This window comes from Lolium rigidum, chromosome 2, assembly GCF_022539505.1.
Source record: "Lolium rigidum isolate FL_2022 chromosome 2, APGP_CSIRO_Lrig_0.1, whole genome shotgun sequence".
NCBI lineage: Eukaryota > Viridiplantae > Streptophyta > Magnoliopsida > Poales > Poaceae > Lolium > Lolium rigidum.
In genome coordinates, this window is record NC_061509.1 from 227,519,692 (window position 1) to 227,535,736 (window position 16,045).

The 16,045-nt window shown below is 43.0% G+C and overlaps 2 protein-coding genes across 2 annotated transcripts; one reads left to right on the top strand and one right to left on the bottom strand.

Annotated features, from left to right (window-relative positions):
* The first annotated feature begins 8,787 nt into the window (after positions 1–8,787).
* On the top strand, positions 8,788–11,486 carry LOC124688261 (ADP-ribosylation factor-like protein 8c). The gene is made up of 6 exons (XM_047221962.1): positions 8,788–8,988; positions 9,769–9,850; positions 9,939–9,971; positions 10,066–10,187; positions 10,837–10,998; positions 11,086–11,486. The coding sequence occupies exons 1-6, from the start codon at positions 8,951–8,953 to the stop codon at positions 11,204–11,206; spliced, it is 558 nt and encodes a 185-aa protein (XP_047077918.1). The 5' UTR covers positions 8,788–8,950; the 3' UTR covers positions 11,207–11,486.
* A 708-nt stretch (positions 11,487–12,194) lies between these two features.
* Positions 12,195–14,181, bottom strand: LOC124688262 (protein TIFY 6a-like). Its single transcript, XM_047221963.1, has 6 exons — positions 14,014–14,181; positions 13,793–13,923; positions 13,632–13,704; positions 13,361–13,536; positions 13,174–13,254; positions 12,195–12,375 (listed from the first exon to the last, which is right to left on the bottom strand). Exons 1-6 carry the CDS (start codon positions 14,179–14,181, stop codon positions 12,195–12,197), a joined length of 810 nt encoding a protein of 269 aa, XP_047077919.1.
* Positions 14,182–16,045: the final 1,864 nt, after the last annotated feature.

Here is a 16,045-nt window from a genome sequence, read left to right on the forward strand (position 1 = left end):
ATCACATGTTGCCTACAAATCAATTCCATTGGTCATGATTTGCATGAAGCTAAGTTTTCTCAATCATCGGATATGTAGCCCATTTTGAGGTTCTCATATACCTCAAGATCAAAGCTAGATCACTTAAGTCCCTCGATCGAATGCATTCGAGGTGATATTTGTGGCCTCTTCCAACCATAGTGTGGACTGAAATCGAATTATAATCAATTCGAATGGACAATGATGCAAAATTCTCTTCATGTGCCTCCAATAATTATTGCATGGCTTTCGAAGATTGGAGTTTAGCACTTTGTCACATATGTCCATACACAAAAGGTTTGGTTGAATATCTGAGCAAGAGGATCGGGCTCATTGCATGATCTTTGTTAATGAGTTGAAATTTTACCAACTTCACGTTGGGGTCATGCGGCTTTACACACCCTTGACTAACTAATTGCATACTGCAGCACTTCCCCTCTGCAATTGATACGTGGAAATCCTCCGAGCATTTCTCATCTGCGTAAGTTCGGAATCGCTTCACGCGTACCGATCTCACCACCGCAGCGTACATCATAGGCCCACAAATTAGGGATCTATGTGGGGTACAGATCTCCGTCGATCACTAAGTACCTTGAACTCCTCATAAGGGATCCGTTCATAGCCTCGTACGCTGATTGCAAATATTGAAGGATGGATATTTCCAAGCATTAGGGGGAGATTTCAAGTACCAAATAAAATGCCAGGAAATCATTTGGAACTCCACGTTCCTCCTCATGTCCACGTACTCAAGAATTTGGACTATACGTCTACGATTCACAAATTTGCAACACTTTGCAAATAACCTGCCAGATTCATTTACTGATCTCAAAGGTGTTATATAATCCTTTAATCCGGCTAGAAATGCGCCCGAAAGAGTGGAGGTACCAATAAAAACCACTCAACTCCCTATTTCTTAAAAGAGGGGAGTAGTACGGCCTCTAACCAGGATCTAGCTTCCTACAAGCAACAAGGAAAAACGAGGAAAAATCCTCTGAATCAGTAAATACATATCAACCTAGCGTTGATAAACACCTGATGGGTAGTATACACCCAGTGGACGGGAAACCTCCACAACCTAGCTTCAGTTTGCACACACTGGCTAGGACATCGGAACACCCGGACTCACGCGTATTGGGAAATCACGAAGAGTCATCATGGGTGCTTAGATTTCCTCCAACTATATCGATTCTGGAGAATCATATGATTAAAGCCTACAAATGTCGACAATATTTCTCTTGTATGATTGCAAACATCCTTCATAATGATTCATATCCAAAGACCATGGCCATGGCAGAGTGTAAACCACTTGCTTGGATTGAAACAATCAAAGGATGCAATCCAAGCGAATTAGCCTCGCTCCTCCAAATGAAATCCCTATGCGGTTCAAGTATATTCTCTTCCAAAGAACGGAATGAGATAACAAGGTGGTGAGAAAGCAAGGCTTGTAGCACAAGGTCGGATTTACGCAGAGATCCGAGACCTAATCTCCAGAAGCGAGTGAAATCCTATTTCTGATACATTATATCATTGGCAGTACAAAATCATCTATCTATGCAGTTGATAGATGTAGTGACTACATATCCATGTGGATCACTAGATTTGGACATGTATGGTTCCCGATGGAATCTCAATCCGAATCGAAATGTAAATGCAACATGTATTGTGTAAAATTAATAAGTCACAACATGACTTATTGTTGTCGGTATATTTTGGTACAACCGATGTAGTGAGTTCCTTATACACAAAGATTACTCCTACAATGATGATTACCCATGTGTGTTTGTCATACACAAGGATTACTCTTGCAATGACGAAGCATGTGATCATCTAAAAGTCGGAATTTGAGATGAAGGATTTGGTGAAACCCAAACAGTGCTTGATATTACAAGTCGAGCTACTTCACTCAAGTATTATGGTACACCAAGTTGCCTATATTATAAATATTGGAGAAAACTTAAAATGGATAAGTCATATCCATCTCCCATGTCGGTTGTTCGATCTCTAGACGTAGAGAAAGATTCACTCAAACCACGGGATGATGTAGAAGGGATGTTGGGACCTGAGGTTCCATATCTTAGTGCCATTGGACCCACCAACACAATTGGTTGGGAATCAAGAATATCTTTTGATATCTCCAAGGCACCACACATTACTTGACCTATTCTTGTAATTTCAAAGAAATCATAACTCCAATATCATCAGGATACACACTGATGTTGGCTACTTGAATGATCTCCACAATGTGTATCAACATGGTAGAATTGTCACTCCATTGATGTCTTCCAGATAGACTCTGGTGACTACACCTACCAATCATTCTAAAATACAAGGCCCCGTACACACGTGTAGCTTTATGGAATGATAAACCACATACATCAGTCATGTGGTATTGGTTCCCTTGAACCATCAATCATTATCTACACAGATAATGTTGCTTGTGTTGCATGGATGCAAACATGATAAATCAAGAGTAATATCACTAAGCATATTGTCTCTAGATTGTTTTATCTCCATGAACTTCAAAAGAGTTGGGGAATAAACATCTTGCAAGTCAAATCACACAATAATGTTGTTGGTTTGTTCACGAAGTCTCTACCAACTTCAACATTCCAGAAGTATTTTATGGAATTGGTATGCGACGGCTTCCAAATTTGCAAGAATCAGGGGGAGTATCTTCCTGAATCAATCATGTTCAAAGCATCATATTACACTCTTTTCCCTTTATGAGTTTACTACACAGGTTCTCATCAAGGTTTTTAATGAGGTAATATCAACACAAGATGATATGTCATATTTTCTGTTTTCCCCGCCAGGGTTTTTAGGAAAATATATACGACATATATTGTTCTCTATACTCTATGGGTTTTCCCTTTTACAAGGTTTTTCTCATATTGAGTTAACAAAGAGACAATACCAATTATATGTTGTGTCATTTTCTCCTTATTTTTCCACAGGGTTTGAAGGAGTTTTAACAGCATATCCAACAATTATATGTTGCATCATTTTCTCCTTATTTTCCCACCGGGTTTAAAGGAGTTTTAGCAACATATCATACACCCTACTCTCCTCATATTTTTCCCACAGGGTTTTTGGAGGAGATGATTCCAAAGATGATTTCAGAGATAATCGGAAGGTCAAGGAAGGATTAGGGGGAGTGTTAGGAATTAATTAATAGGTTAATTAAAGGGATAATCCTCCCTCTTGTAATTATCTATGACGGTTGCTTCGCCAACAGTCGCGACCCTCCTCGCACCCCCTCGAACAGACGCGACTCTTACTCGTGTCCCTTCCCAGTGTATATATACTCAGAATCATCAATGGAAAGGAACAGTTGAATCATTTGTTGTCTCTCTCCTTTGCATCTCGACTTTATCTCTAACAAGTTTCAGGCCCAGTTTCTACGGCCTACACTGCTCCTGCATGCATGCCATTGTTCAACCTGAGATTCCCTGTTTGGCCGGGGCCATTGACTCCACACGTCCTTTTCCATTCAATTAGTTGAATGCTCGTACCGGCTCAAAAAAAAAAGCGCTCGTGATTTCCTCATAAAAAAGTTGAGAATGCCCATGATATATATTATGCTAAGAAAATTTAAATGCATGTGCCTCTTCACAGCCAGCTCAGGTTCTTTTCAGGAACCAACATGTGGTTGGATGGTTAAGAGGGCAGTTCTAGCCACCAAAATTTTAGTGTCTCATTAAGGCGGAATATTTTTCAGTGGGAGGCGAAGTTTCCGTCTACTACAATGTGTTTATGACGACTTCGTCAATCTCAAGATCCGCCGGATCAAGTTTTTTGAACTTAATCTCTCTGAAATGCTCATAGGGATAGAGTGTACTTGTGTCCAAAGGAGTGTGTCTATGTGCGTATTTGTGAGCATCTGCGTCTGTACTTTGTTTCACAAAAAAAAAGCTCAGGTCCTTTTACCCCACATGTAAACATATACATGTACAAGTTCACATTCATAGAAACATATAGAGACGTAATATTCCCAGAAAATACTATTTTTATTAACATTTAGTTTGATAAAAATTATACTCACTCCATCTAGAAATGGATGCATCAACTTTATCTAGATATGGATGTATCTCTAACTAAAATGCATATAGATACATTTGTATTTAGATAAAACTGAAACACCTATTTTTAGTAGTTTACAATCATATGTATCAAAGCAACAACCCATCAATTATATCTTGTTGACTAGGGTTACATTTCGCTTGTTTCCTACTCCCTCTATACCGGTTTACAGAACAATTACACACTTCGAAAAATAAGTTTAACTACTAATTTGGTCAACAAAATAGAAGACATATATCGCACAAATTGTATCATTGAAAACATTTTTTAAATACTAATCTCATGGTATAATTTTTGTGCCATATATCTCATATTTTGGTGACCAAATTTATAGTCAAACTTATTTCTCGAAATGCATAATTCCCCTGTAAAGATATGGAGGGAGTACTAATTCTAGAAGGGCTTCAAGTAATAGTTCTGACTCGCATGGCATTGTTAGGGCCTCTACACTTGTCTCGGCATGTCTAAAGAATAGTGAGTTCACGATATTTACAAAACCGCGACTATTGTGCATGCTACGATGTTAATTTTATACTTGAAAATCCACTACACTGATGTAGATGCATCCACTACTCAAAAATATATTCTAAATAAAATTTTGAAGAAACAAAATTGGTGTACATGGGGGCATTCTATGTAAAACTTTGGCTGCAAGTATTTGATGTTCAAAATAAAAATAAAATATATTATTATAAATCACATAATAAGAGTAGAGATTATTGCCTAGGTTAACTGGACAAAGAGAAAATCACAGATGCACGGCTAAACTACAGTTTTCTTTTTGTACACATGAGTAGAGACCATGCACTCGTGTGCTAATTAATCGGCTCTGCTAAAACTCAATACCCTGTTATGAGTGTTTCGTTCAGGTTTCTCCGCGCGTGGTGATGACCCATCTTCCTTCATGTTCCACTCGCTCCTACAAGTGGCCTCCCTCAACGCATCTGTGTTGAAACGATTCTGTCCAAAAGCATAAAAGATTAGTAGGTTCATTAGGCCATCTTCAATGATAGGCTTTTGTTTAGGCCTTTAAGTGGGAAAAAGTCTGGCTATTAATCCTAGCGTCCCGGCAACAGTAGATCTCCAACAGCAGTCAATTTGAGACTCTTATTTTTCCAACAGACTCAGTCCACGTTTTATGCGACACAAGACCAAACTAAAGAAGCGCCGACGCAAAGTTTTGCATCAGCGCTTGAAATTAAGCGCCCATGAACCAGGATTACGTCTAAGAACTGCCGATCGGGTGGGTAAACATTCCTAGTGCCCCTAAACAAGGGTCTCCATTGTAGATGCCCTTGGTGGTGGAGCTTGACAGAAAATTAGGGGGCAAAAAGCAAAATAGGAGCACTTTTTTGGGGGGGGGGGGTTGCCCCGGACTTGTAGTAAGCTCCGGTAGTGACGATTAACATAGAAGTAATTTAGCGAAAAACTTTGAAAAGATATAGAAAATTGGCAACGTAAGGTATCATATTCCTTCGTTGTTTCCATCATAATCGTAACTATCATACGATGTGGACCATTCCTGATAAGTAGTAGGAAAGCGCGGCTTGCCACACGCTTGCTCGCCGACAGGCAAACAACATTATTTTAAAACATAAATAAAAAAGAAAATTTTGATCATGCAATAGGTAATTACTATTCCTCAAAAGGAATTAAGTTCCTCACAAAATAGGTCATATCAGACTTTACATGAGCATCTCGCATATTTGCTGATTTCTTTGCTGCATTGATAGGTTTTCCAGCATGAACATATTCAAACCCTTTGCTTAGTATATCTTCTTTTGCAGCACCTCGTGTTTAGTTGGGTGCTTAGTTATACTTTGTGTTTCCAATATGTATTCCAAATTCTATCTTCAATGCATACACATTGTACACCTCCTTTGCTAGGAACATTATCCCAACATATGGTACTACTTGCTGTAAAGAGATTTCATCTCCATTTTCTTAAGCAGCCTATGCAGCATTACCACTTGAGGCGCTTTGCGGCCACGTCTAAATTGAGGTGCAACATTTTCTTCATGTGTAGCAGTGTTGTATGACGCAGGTGTAGCATTTTCATCTGCCAGACCCCTACAAGTGTAACATGATTTCTTTCAGGTTCAAGTGTAGTAAACAACTATCCTTAATTTTATATGTTGCACATCTAATGGGCCAATTTTAGAGGGCTGCATCAACTAATCAGGAAACTAAATAAAGTGTAAAGTGATTTTTTACAATATGGAGGTTTTTGTCATGTAGCATACATTGCTGCATCAAGTTCCTTTTTGATTTTATTACCTCTGTTTTCTGTTTTTATTAAATACCATGCTGCAATAATGAAATATATTTACATTACAACAAAAATTATCAGTAGCATGACTTTGTAGCATGACTATATCAATTTTATTATCAGTAGCACCAACTTTATAGCATGACTATATCAATTTGGTGCAACACAAATGTACACAATACAACACTAGCAGCAACAAAGTAGCATGACAAAATTAATTTGTAGCACGAGCTAACAAATGAACCCCAAAACCATAGAAGCATGTGAGATCTAGACTCACCAAAAGAGCTGGGTCATCAATCGCCGGGTTCTAGGTGAAAAACAACGGAGGGTTGTTGTAGCGCGCCTGATTAGGTTGTATCGAAAATCCTCCGGCGATGCCGCTAGTAGATCCGGTGGTTTCACGCCAGCGTGGTGCCGGATTGGAGCTGGAGCTCGACTCAACGTTGGCACGATGTTGCTCACGATTGGTTCCCTCTCGTAGGGAAAAGGACAGAGCGGAGTATGTGCACCATCCTTGACTGTCGGCAAATGCTGCAGCAGACGCCATTATCGCCCTCGCCGATGTCGCGAGCGTCTGTGTGGCGAGAGCTATAACAGGGGGTGTGAATTCAAGTGTTGCTACAATCTGCCATGAGTTTTGTTACAAGTCGTGATTATGGAAGCAGATGCGGGATTGAAGTTCGTGTTCGCTGATCTAACGGCTAGAGTTGACTGCATCCGACGGCTAACGAACTAGGGATTGAGGATTTAATCCGAGGAAACAACTCTTCCCATAAGGTCTTGTTTGACGCTAGAGTATTAGTATGGATTAATCAAATACCCACTTATTCTAAATGCATGTTTGATGTCAGAGTATTGAGCGAGTTTAATCCCCGCTTGTCTTCACTTTCCCCAAATCTGAGTGTATTTTTTTTTCAAACCCCAATACTCTACCCCTACCTAGTGGATTGGGGGTGAGTTTTGCGGAGATTGGATGGAGATAGAGGTTCAATCAATACTTTAAAGTATTATCCACGCTAATCCGTACAAACATTCTAGTACCAAACAAGGCCTAAGAGCATCTCCAGCCGAGTCCCCCAAAGGGATTCGGGGCGCGTCGGGCAAAAATTCGTTCCCAGCCGCGCGCCCCAATGCCTCCTTCCGTCAGGCGCTGCCCAATACGGTGTCCGGTGCCCCGAACCCGTCCCCGCTACATAGGGGACGCTCCGGGCACGCCAGACACAAGGAAAAGCAAGGCGGGCTCCCACCTATCGGCGACTATTTCGATAACCGTATATTCACGTCTTTTATTTATCGTCACGCCTTCCCTCCCGCGCCATCCACCCCTCCGCCGCCGCTCGATTTGCTGGCCGTTTCGACGGCTGATATCTTCTGAGTCGGCACCGTCGTCGTGACTGACTCTCTCGCCGGCCTTTCCGCCGCCGCCGCTTTGCCAGCGCGTCCCAGAACGCGGCGTCAAACCCGCCCCAGCTCCGCGCACATAAGGTGTTCGATGACTTGTCAGGTAGGCGCGATAGTCCACTGTTCGTTGCCTCGTATGCCTCGGCTAAATTTTAACCATTAATTTTGCTTCAGACATGGATAGCGACGACGAGATGCTTGTCCGACTGCTGGAGGACGAGCAATCCTTCGACGACGATATTCAGGAGCATTTGCTGATCATCGCGTCCCTCCAGGACATGGTTGACGTCGAGGCGGAGAAGCGGAAGAAGCCACGCCGCGGAGGATCAAAGCCGGGAAGAAAGAAGTCGAGGCCCTGGTAGAGGATGGAGGGGCATACCATGCTGCACAACGACTACTTCGCACATGACGCAACACATGCCGATAATTTTCGACGCCGGTATAGGATGAGCAAGGGTTTGTTAATGAATATCCTCCACGGCGTTCGAGGGTTCGACACCTACTTCAAGCTGAAGCACGACGCTGTAGGCGTTGCGGGGTTCTCGTCGATTCAGAAGTGCACCGCCGCCTTGATCTAGCTCCATTTATTATCACATTTTTTTTAGTTGTTTTATTGATTGTTTTAGTTTAATTTGAAAACAATTTTGGCAAACTTATTTATTTGTATGCTATGGTTAATAAATGGTTGTGTTTTCAAAAATCCTATAAAAAAGTTTGGGGGCGGCATTTGGAGAACACGACTGGGGAGCGATGTCCTCCAAACACGACACGAACAAAGCACGTTTCCAAATGCTCGATCCGATGTCATTTAAGGACGTTTTGAGGGACACAACTAGAGATGCTCTAAAAATCCGGATAAGGATTAATTTTGCTGTAAAAGAAAGTCCTGCCACATGAATCCACGGCTGAGAGGTGTAGTTCCTCACGAGGCCAGGACGATAGCTTCCGATTTGGATTTGGTTTTGGATTTGGATTATTCGCGTGGGCCGCTGCGCCGCCCGCTCGTGACACGGTGTCCGTCTGCGGCCAACGCACGTCTCCTGTCGTCTCGTCCTCGTCTTCCTTCCTTCCTTCCTCGCTTCCTTCTCCCTCCCAAATCAGCAATCGCGGATTCCCTCCTAGCTAGATCCGGCGGGACGCACAGGCAACGATCTCGCGCGGCGGCAAAGGCAAGGCGTCATGGGTCTCCTCGACTCGCTCCTCAACTGGCTCCGAAGGTTCCGTCCAGCTCTCGCTCCCTTCCTTCTCGCTCCACCTTTTGCGGTTTGAGCGGTAGTATGGATATGGATTTCCGTGGGATTGGTTTGGATCGGAGTTTCCTCTGCGGCGAGATGGCGCCGTTGGGTTGCGGATTGGAGTGGGCCTCTCTGCTCTCTGCAGTTAGATCCAGGCTAGCGTAATTTTGGCCTAGTTAGGATCTCTGAAGCGTATAGGGCGTAATTTTGAACTTGATGTCGTTGTTCATCAGCGTGCTTTGACGAGAGTTTCACAATTCATTGCAATTTCAAGCCAACTAGGGTGTATGCTAGCAAAACAAATAGTCCTGACCTTATGGAGATTGGAGATGGCTAGGCTCCCTTTGTATAGCTGTGAAGAAATTACTGGAAGTTGTCTTTTAGGTTTCAGTTACTACAGTAGAAGCCAAATGTTATCTTCTGAAGTTGTAGCTTGTTGTCTGTTGCCGTTCCCCCAAAAATAATTATTATGCTTTAAGAGTGAGTATTAGTTTACGGATTTGATCGTTAGGATACTATTCCAAATAATTTCCCCTGTTATTTCTTGAAGATTTAACTGTGATTTAGCTGGTGTGATAGAGATCAAGTTCTGCTTCGCTTTAGTTTATGCTTTTTTTTAATGCTTTATGAGACTATCCTCTCTTTTTCCCCCAAAAAATCACAAAATTTGCAGATGTGTTAATAATAATACAGATCTAACTTAGAAGTATGTTATTTAGCAAAATTATACTCATGGCAGTATCATCTTTTGTTTTGTTTCAGCTTGTTCTTTAAGCAGGAGATGGAGCTCTCCCTAGTTGGCCTGCAGAATGCTGGAAAGACATCTTTGGTCAATTCGATTGCTGTAAGCATCAACCTACACAACTTAAGCTATACCATATTTCTCTCTCTACATAGTTTTGATATTCATTCATGGCTGTTATGCTTCTCAGACTGGTGGCTACAGCGAGGACATGATTCCAACTGTAAGTACATATTACTGTTTTTTATTATATATCCTGAAGTAATATCTTGGATTTCTGAGTATCTGAACTAGATATGTTCATCTGCTGAAACCAGGTTGGCTTCAATATGAGGAAAGTTACAAAGGGAAATGTCACAATTAAACTTTGGGATCTTGGAGGGCAACGGAGATTCCGAACCATGTGGGAGCGCTACTGTCGTGGAGTTACTGCCATTCTGTAAGTTCTCATGCTTCTCAGAGATCTCATATTGTGCATATTATTAAGTACTCAATATTATTATAATACGATTAGTTGGCAACATGCAATAAATTACTTCCATGTGGAAGTGCATTTTTCTGATACATATTTCCAAAAGATAATCAACTGATGATAGTACAGGACAGTACAGGAGATGACCATGCATGCTGTGAGGAGAGAGTAGAGTATATATGAAGGATACTAGTGAACATAGTACATGATCATGTATCATGCATTCTGGGATGAGATAGTAGAGAATATATGCATAATACTAGTTCTATAATATTTTTAGTTGATTTATTAACTGTCCAAACATATTTATGATAACAATCTGTGAGAATCATTACTGTCAGACATGGAACATTGTTAGTTCTTTCAAATTACCAATGCCTTCTCAACAAAATTGCTGTATTGATATTGAGTTGACACTGTCTCCAAGTAGCTCAGTTATATAGATCAATCATGTATTGTCTGATAATAATTCTCTCTATCCTATTGACTCTTCATCCATGTATTTATTGTGATCTGTTCTGTATGCATGATGCTTGTTACCATTTCTTTCTCTCTCTACCTTAGCACTCAGATAAATTGGAGTCATTAATGTGTTTTCCTCATCATTTAATTCCAGATACGTTGTCGATGCGGCTGACCGAGATAGCGTTCCGATAGCTAAAAGTGAATTGCATGACCTGCTGACAAAACAATCTTTAGCTGGGATTCCTTTACTTATCCTTGGCAACAAAATCGACAAGTCAGAGGCACTTTCTAAGCAGGCATTAGTTGATCAGCTGTGAGTAAAATCATGTTTCTTATGGGATACCTTACCTTGTTTTGGAATGATATTTCAACTGAGTTGTTGTGCCCTCTGTGTTTTCAGAGGTCTGGAATCTATAACGGACCGTGAAGTTTGCTGCTACATGATCTCCTGCAAGGACTCGGTGAACATAGACGTTGTCATGGATTGGCTTATCAAGCATTCCACAACAGCAAAAAATTAGGGTCGTTGTTTGTTTGTGCCCCTTCATGTGTGCCGGAATGAATTTAGTTTGCAGTTTGCACATCTGTGTCCCTTCATGTGTGCCGAGATGAATTTAGTTTGCAGTTTGCACATCTCCGGTTTTATGACCCAGAAGGGGAAGGTAAAAGGCGACAACCTTGTAATGTGTGATATATCTTTGGTGTCACTGATGTGTGGTGTTTAGTACTTGAGCCTTAGAATCTTGTATTATTACTTTGTAAATACCTTTAATCTTTGATTATTCTTTGGTGTGCATGCGATGTACTGTGTGTATTGATTTTATTCCTTAGGTTTCCACTGCCAACATATCTTTGTGTGATCGTTGTCGTTGAGTTTTCCTTAGCATCGTTTTTCTGAATTATTTATGTCCTCTGAGTTTTATTGAATGCCCTTGTGATAGTTTATCCTTACTAAACTATAGTCATTTTCATGGACGCTATCAAATTAGTTGGAACCTTCACATAGTGAACTTGCTAAACTGATCTGAAACATCAGCTTCACAACTTCCCATTGTACACGCAGTACATTAGAAGCAGGAGGTAAAAATATTGTGGGCCTAAGAGCAATAGATTCATTACGGCATGAACTGATGAGTTCACAAAATTGTTCATTGTATGTGATACATCAAATCATCTCATGTTCAAAGTGAAGGAAATAAAAACTCTCACCGGTCAAAACTACAGGATTCCTACCCAGATTGAGGACAATCTGAACGAACCCACAAATTGTTCTGCGTGGAGGTAAAGCCGAAAAGGAAGACGATGTTTTCAGTTCCAGGAGGAACTGTGAGCAAACATCCTCTCCAAACTCAAAATTTAAAGAAGAAAAACCTAGGCAATCTCTAGCTGAATTAGCAAAAAGCTTTTTGTTATCATCAGCTCGACGATCCACCGGACCTGATCCATAATTCGGGCTCGTACGTACTGTGTGTTGTTGTTGTGAACAGAACCCGATGTTTGGCGCGAGTGCTACATCTTCAGCTCGGTGTCCAGAGCCTCCTCGTTGCGGCTTCCCTTTTCGTCTCCAAAGAACCATGACAGTTCGGGGTTGCCAGACACCGCTGTGTTCCCCGGAGAAAGCATGAGGAACGTGTCCATGCTGCCAGGAGATATCTCCCTGCGAGAGTAAGGTGTTGCCGCATGTGCTGCCCTGCAAGGTAAGAAACAAGTTCAGATTTTTGCATCAGGTATAAACGGGTGATTTCATTTGTGGAGAGCACTGCTCTATGGTCTGCATGCAATTGACAAATACTCCTTAGTAACATATTTTGAGGTTTGAAAAAAGATAATCCAGCAAGCGAATAATGACAAACAGTTTACCTTCACTATTCATGCATATTTATATTTTTACATCCGAAACACATAAGGCCTTGTTTGGTTAATACATTTCTCAAGTGTACTGGAGTGGATTGGGAGGGATTGAGGAGAATTTTGACTTAGTGAGATTTAATCCTCCTCAAACCATGTCAATCCCCTCCGAAATTTGTGAAACCGAACAAGGCCTGACGTGGTTTTTAGGGAGTTTTTCGTCATGACTTGGTTTGCACTGGGTATTTTCTCACCATATGTTTAAAATCTGAAGAACTATAAGAATTGAAATGCTCTACGTGAAAACTCTGTACATAGGATTGAGTTTTAAACAATAAAATCAAATTTTAGCAAGAAATGCCAAATCGTCAATTATTTATGAAACTGGACGTGAGAATTTAATTTGCTTGGCATGCATGAGACCTCAAGGTCGAAGACATGTTAGACAGATATGCTTTGCGTTACAGAAGAGGTGTTTTACATAATAATAAAAAAGACCATAATAATATGCTAGCCTGTTTGAACCCAACATTTCACTACAATCAGTTTGATTTGAATCCTCCTGTAATCCCTTGTCCCAAATGTGACCCCCAAATAGTTTGGTAGAGCTATATGTAGGAGTAATCATCGGTGATCGCACCTTTGCTTCTGCTTGCGCCTCTCGAGGAAGCGAGCGAGGGACGCGCTCCTGGCCAGCGGAACATCTGCAGCGGGAGAAATACCACGGCAAAATTAAGCCGTGCCAATGCGACAGTACGTACATTTCATATATAATAACTTGAGCTAGCACTGATAGACGATCCGGCGAAGTGTTGTCGACAATACCGTGCACGGTGTCCAGGTTGAGATGCACCGGATCACTGCAAGCTCTCGCCAATGGCGCCATCTGCCTTTCGTCTGGGACTGGGGCTGGGGCTGATTCAGATTGCCGCAGCGGCAGACGGAATGGAGGGCTGCTGCCTGCTTGAGCCGCCTTGGAAGCCATGAACATGATCTGCTCAGCCTGCACGGCACCCCCCCGATTTCTTCAGCAATGAGGCACGCTCAAGATCACATTACTTCAGTTGAGATCGTAAGATTTGGGGTTAGAAATGTTACCTTGTCCTTGGTGACATTGTCGAACACGTGCACGGAGCCGGCGTAGAATATCGTCAGCTGCGGGGCGGGGCACCTGTTTGATGACATTCAGGAATGGTTGAGACCTCATCGATGTGTCGTATCCAAAGTATCTTTGGCTAATCAATGGTGGCTTGAATTACCTCTGATCGCGCGTGGGCGCAGCATTGTGGACTACCCCTACCTGGGAGCCCTGCAGATACGAGGCCGGAATGCCGAACGGGAAGGCCTGGGGATACGGCGACGGCGGCACGCGCGCGCCGACGTGATGAACCTAACAGACAGATCAGTTTTACCCGGCATTATACGTGCGAGAGATCGGGATCGCAAGGGTCCCTGGTCGAAGTTGGTTAGACGCGCAAACCTCGGAGGCCGGCGCCGTCGGGTAGCGGTGAGGCACGTCCGGTACCGGCGCATGAAGCATCGGCGGCGGCGCAGCGAAGCGCCAGGGCTCGGCGCCGTCGTTGCGTCGCGGCACGGGCGGCATCACTTGCCACGGCGACGAGCGGGGGCCGAGGAAGTCCATCTCCATCCACGCTGCGCCTCGATCGGGCTCGGGGAAGGCGATCAACACAACGAACGCACCTGCGTCGTCGCCGGTGGTGTAGGGCCGAGAATGGATCTCGCTCGGCTAATCTCTGCTCCCCGTGGGTGCAGATATAGGAGCGCGCGCGCGGGGTGCATGCATGCACGCGCGTCATATTTCTGGTACTGTTAACACTCACGACATTCGCGCGAGCGGGTGAGATCCGAGCTGCGATGGCCTAAAACGAGGTGTGCGCATGCGTGCGTGAGTGCTAGGGCGGAGGCGTCGGGATGCAGGGCAGTTCGTTCCGGAGCTGACACTCCGTGGAAACTCACATGAGCCAACACTATTCTGGAGGCATCCACAAATGACCCGCTACTAGTAATTGACTGAGTCTGTACATGCATTACACGTTTGTAGACTGTTAATGGCTATAATTGGAGTATGCATCCGTGCACAAGATCAGTGGTTGAGAACAACCTGTGGGCATCTCTAACCAATCCCCTAAAACTTAACTTTTTATTCGGCCAAGTATCTTTAACTTTACTATAATTTGATCCTTGTAATTAGTTGAGTACAATCTAACCAGTTGACCAATAGAGAATTAGAGATACATATATTTCATCAAATCTAAATTTAAAACATGCATAGAGTGTTCATTCTTTTTTTTTTGAACAGCGGAGCCCACCGAAGGGGCCAGAACCTTTTCATTCCAATAACAGAGAGAGTACAAAACTATTACAAAGGACCCCATAAAATGCAGAAATTACATATGGATCCCTGACATTTGTAGAAAAGACCCTACTAAAACATTAGAAAAGCAATTAGGTCCTCTCTCTTCCTCTCTGCGGAGCTGGGAGCTCAGCTCGCTGCAGCCATGGCCGGAGACGGGGACAGAACCACTTGTCTCCAGTCTGGCTAAGCCCTCAGCGCCTGAACTCCAAAAGGACCTCCGATCGGAGGTTGATATTTCGCCGGAGAACATGTCCAGCTTGATATGGCTCTTTCTAGCTGATACGTCCCCAACGTATCTATAATTTCTTATGTTCCATGCTACTTTTATGATGATACACATATGTTTTATACAAACTTTACATCATTTATATGCATTTTCCGGGACTAACCTATTAACAAGATGCCGAAGTGCCAGTTCCTGTTTTCTGCTGTTTTTGGTTTCAGAAATCCTACAAAGGAAATATTCTCGGAATTGGACGAAATCAACGCTCAGTATCTTATTTTTCCCGGAAGCTTCCAGAGCACCGAAGAGGGGCCAGAGGGGAGCCAGGGGCCCCACCCCACAAGGCGGCGCGGCCAACGGGGGGCGCGCCCCCCTATGGTGTGGCCGCACCAGGACTCCTCCGAGGCTGCCCTTTCGCCTACTTAAAGCCTCCGTCGCGAAAACCCTAGAAGAATAAGCCACGATACGAGAAAAGTTCCAGAGCCGCCGCCATCGCGAAGCCAAGATTCGGGGGACAGAAGTCTCTGTTCCGGCACACCGTCGGGACGGGGAAGTGCCCCCGGAAGGCATCTCCATCGACACCACCGCCATCTTCATCGCCGCTGCTGTCTCCTATGATGAGGAGGGAGTAGTTCTCCCCCGAGGCTAAGGGTTGTACCGGTAGCTATGTGGTTCATCTCTCTCTCCCATGTGATCTTTATGTGGTCATGAGCTTTGTGATCTAGTTGAATATTATCTATGTGCTACTCTAGTGATGTTATTAAAGTACTCTATTCCTCCTCCATGATGTAATGTTGACAGTGTGTGCATCATGTAGTACTTGGCATATGTTATGATTGTAATCTCTTGTAGATTATGAAGTTAACTATTACTATGATAGTATTGATGCGATCTATTCCCCTTTTCATAGCC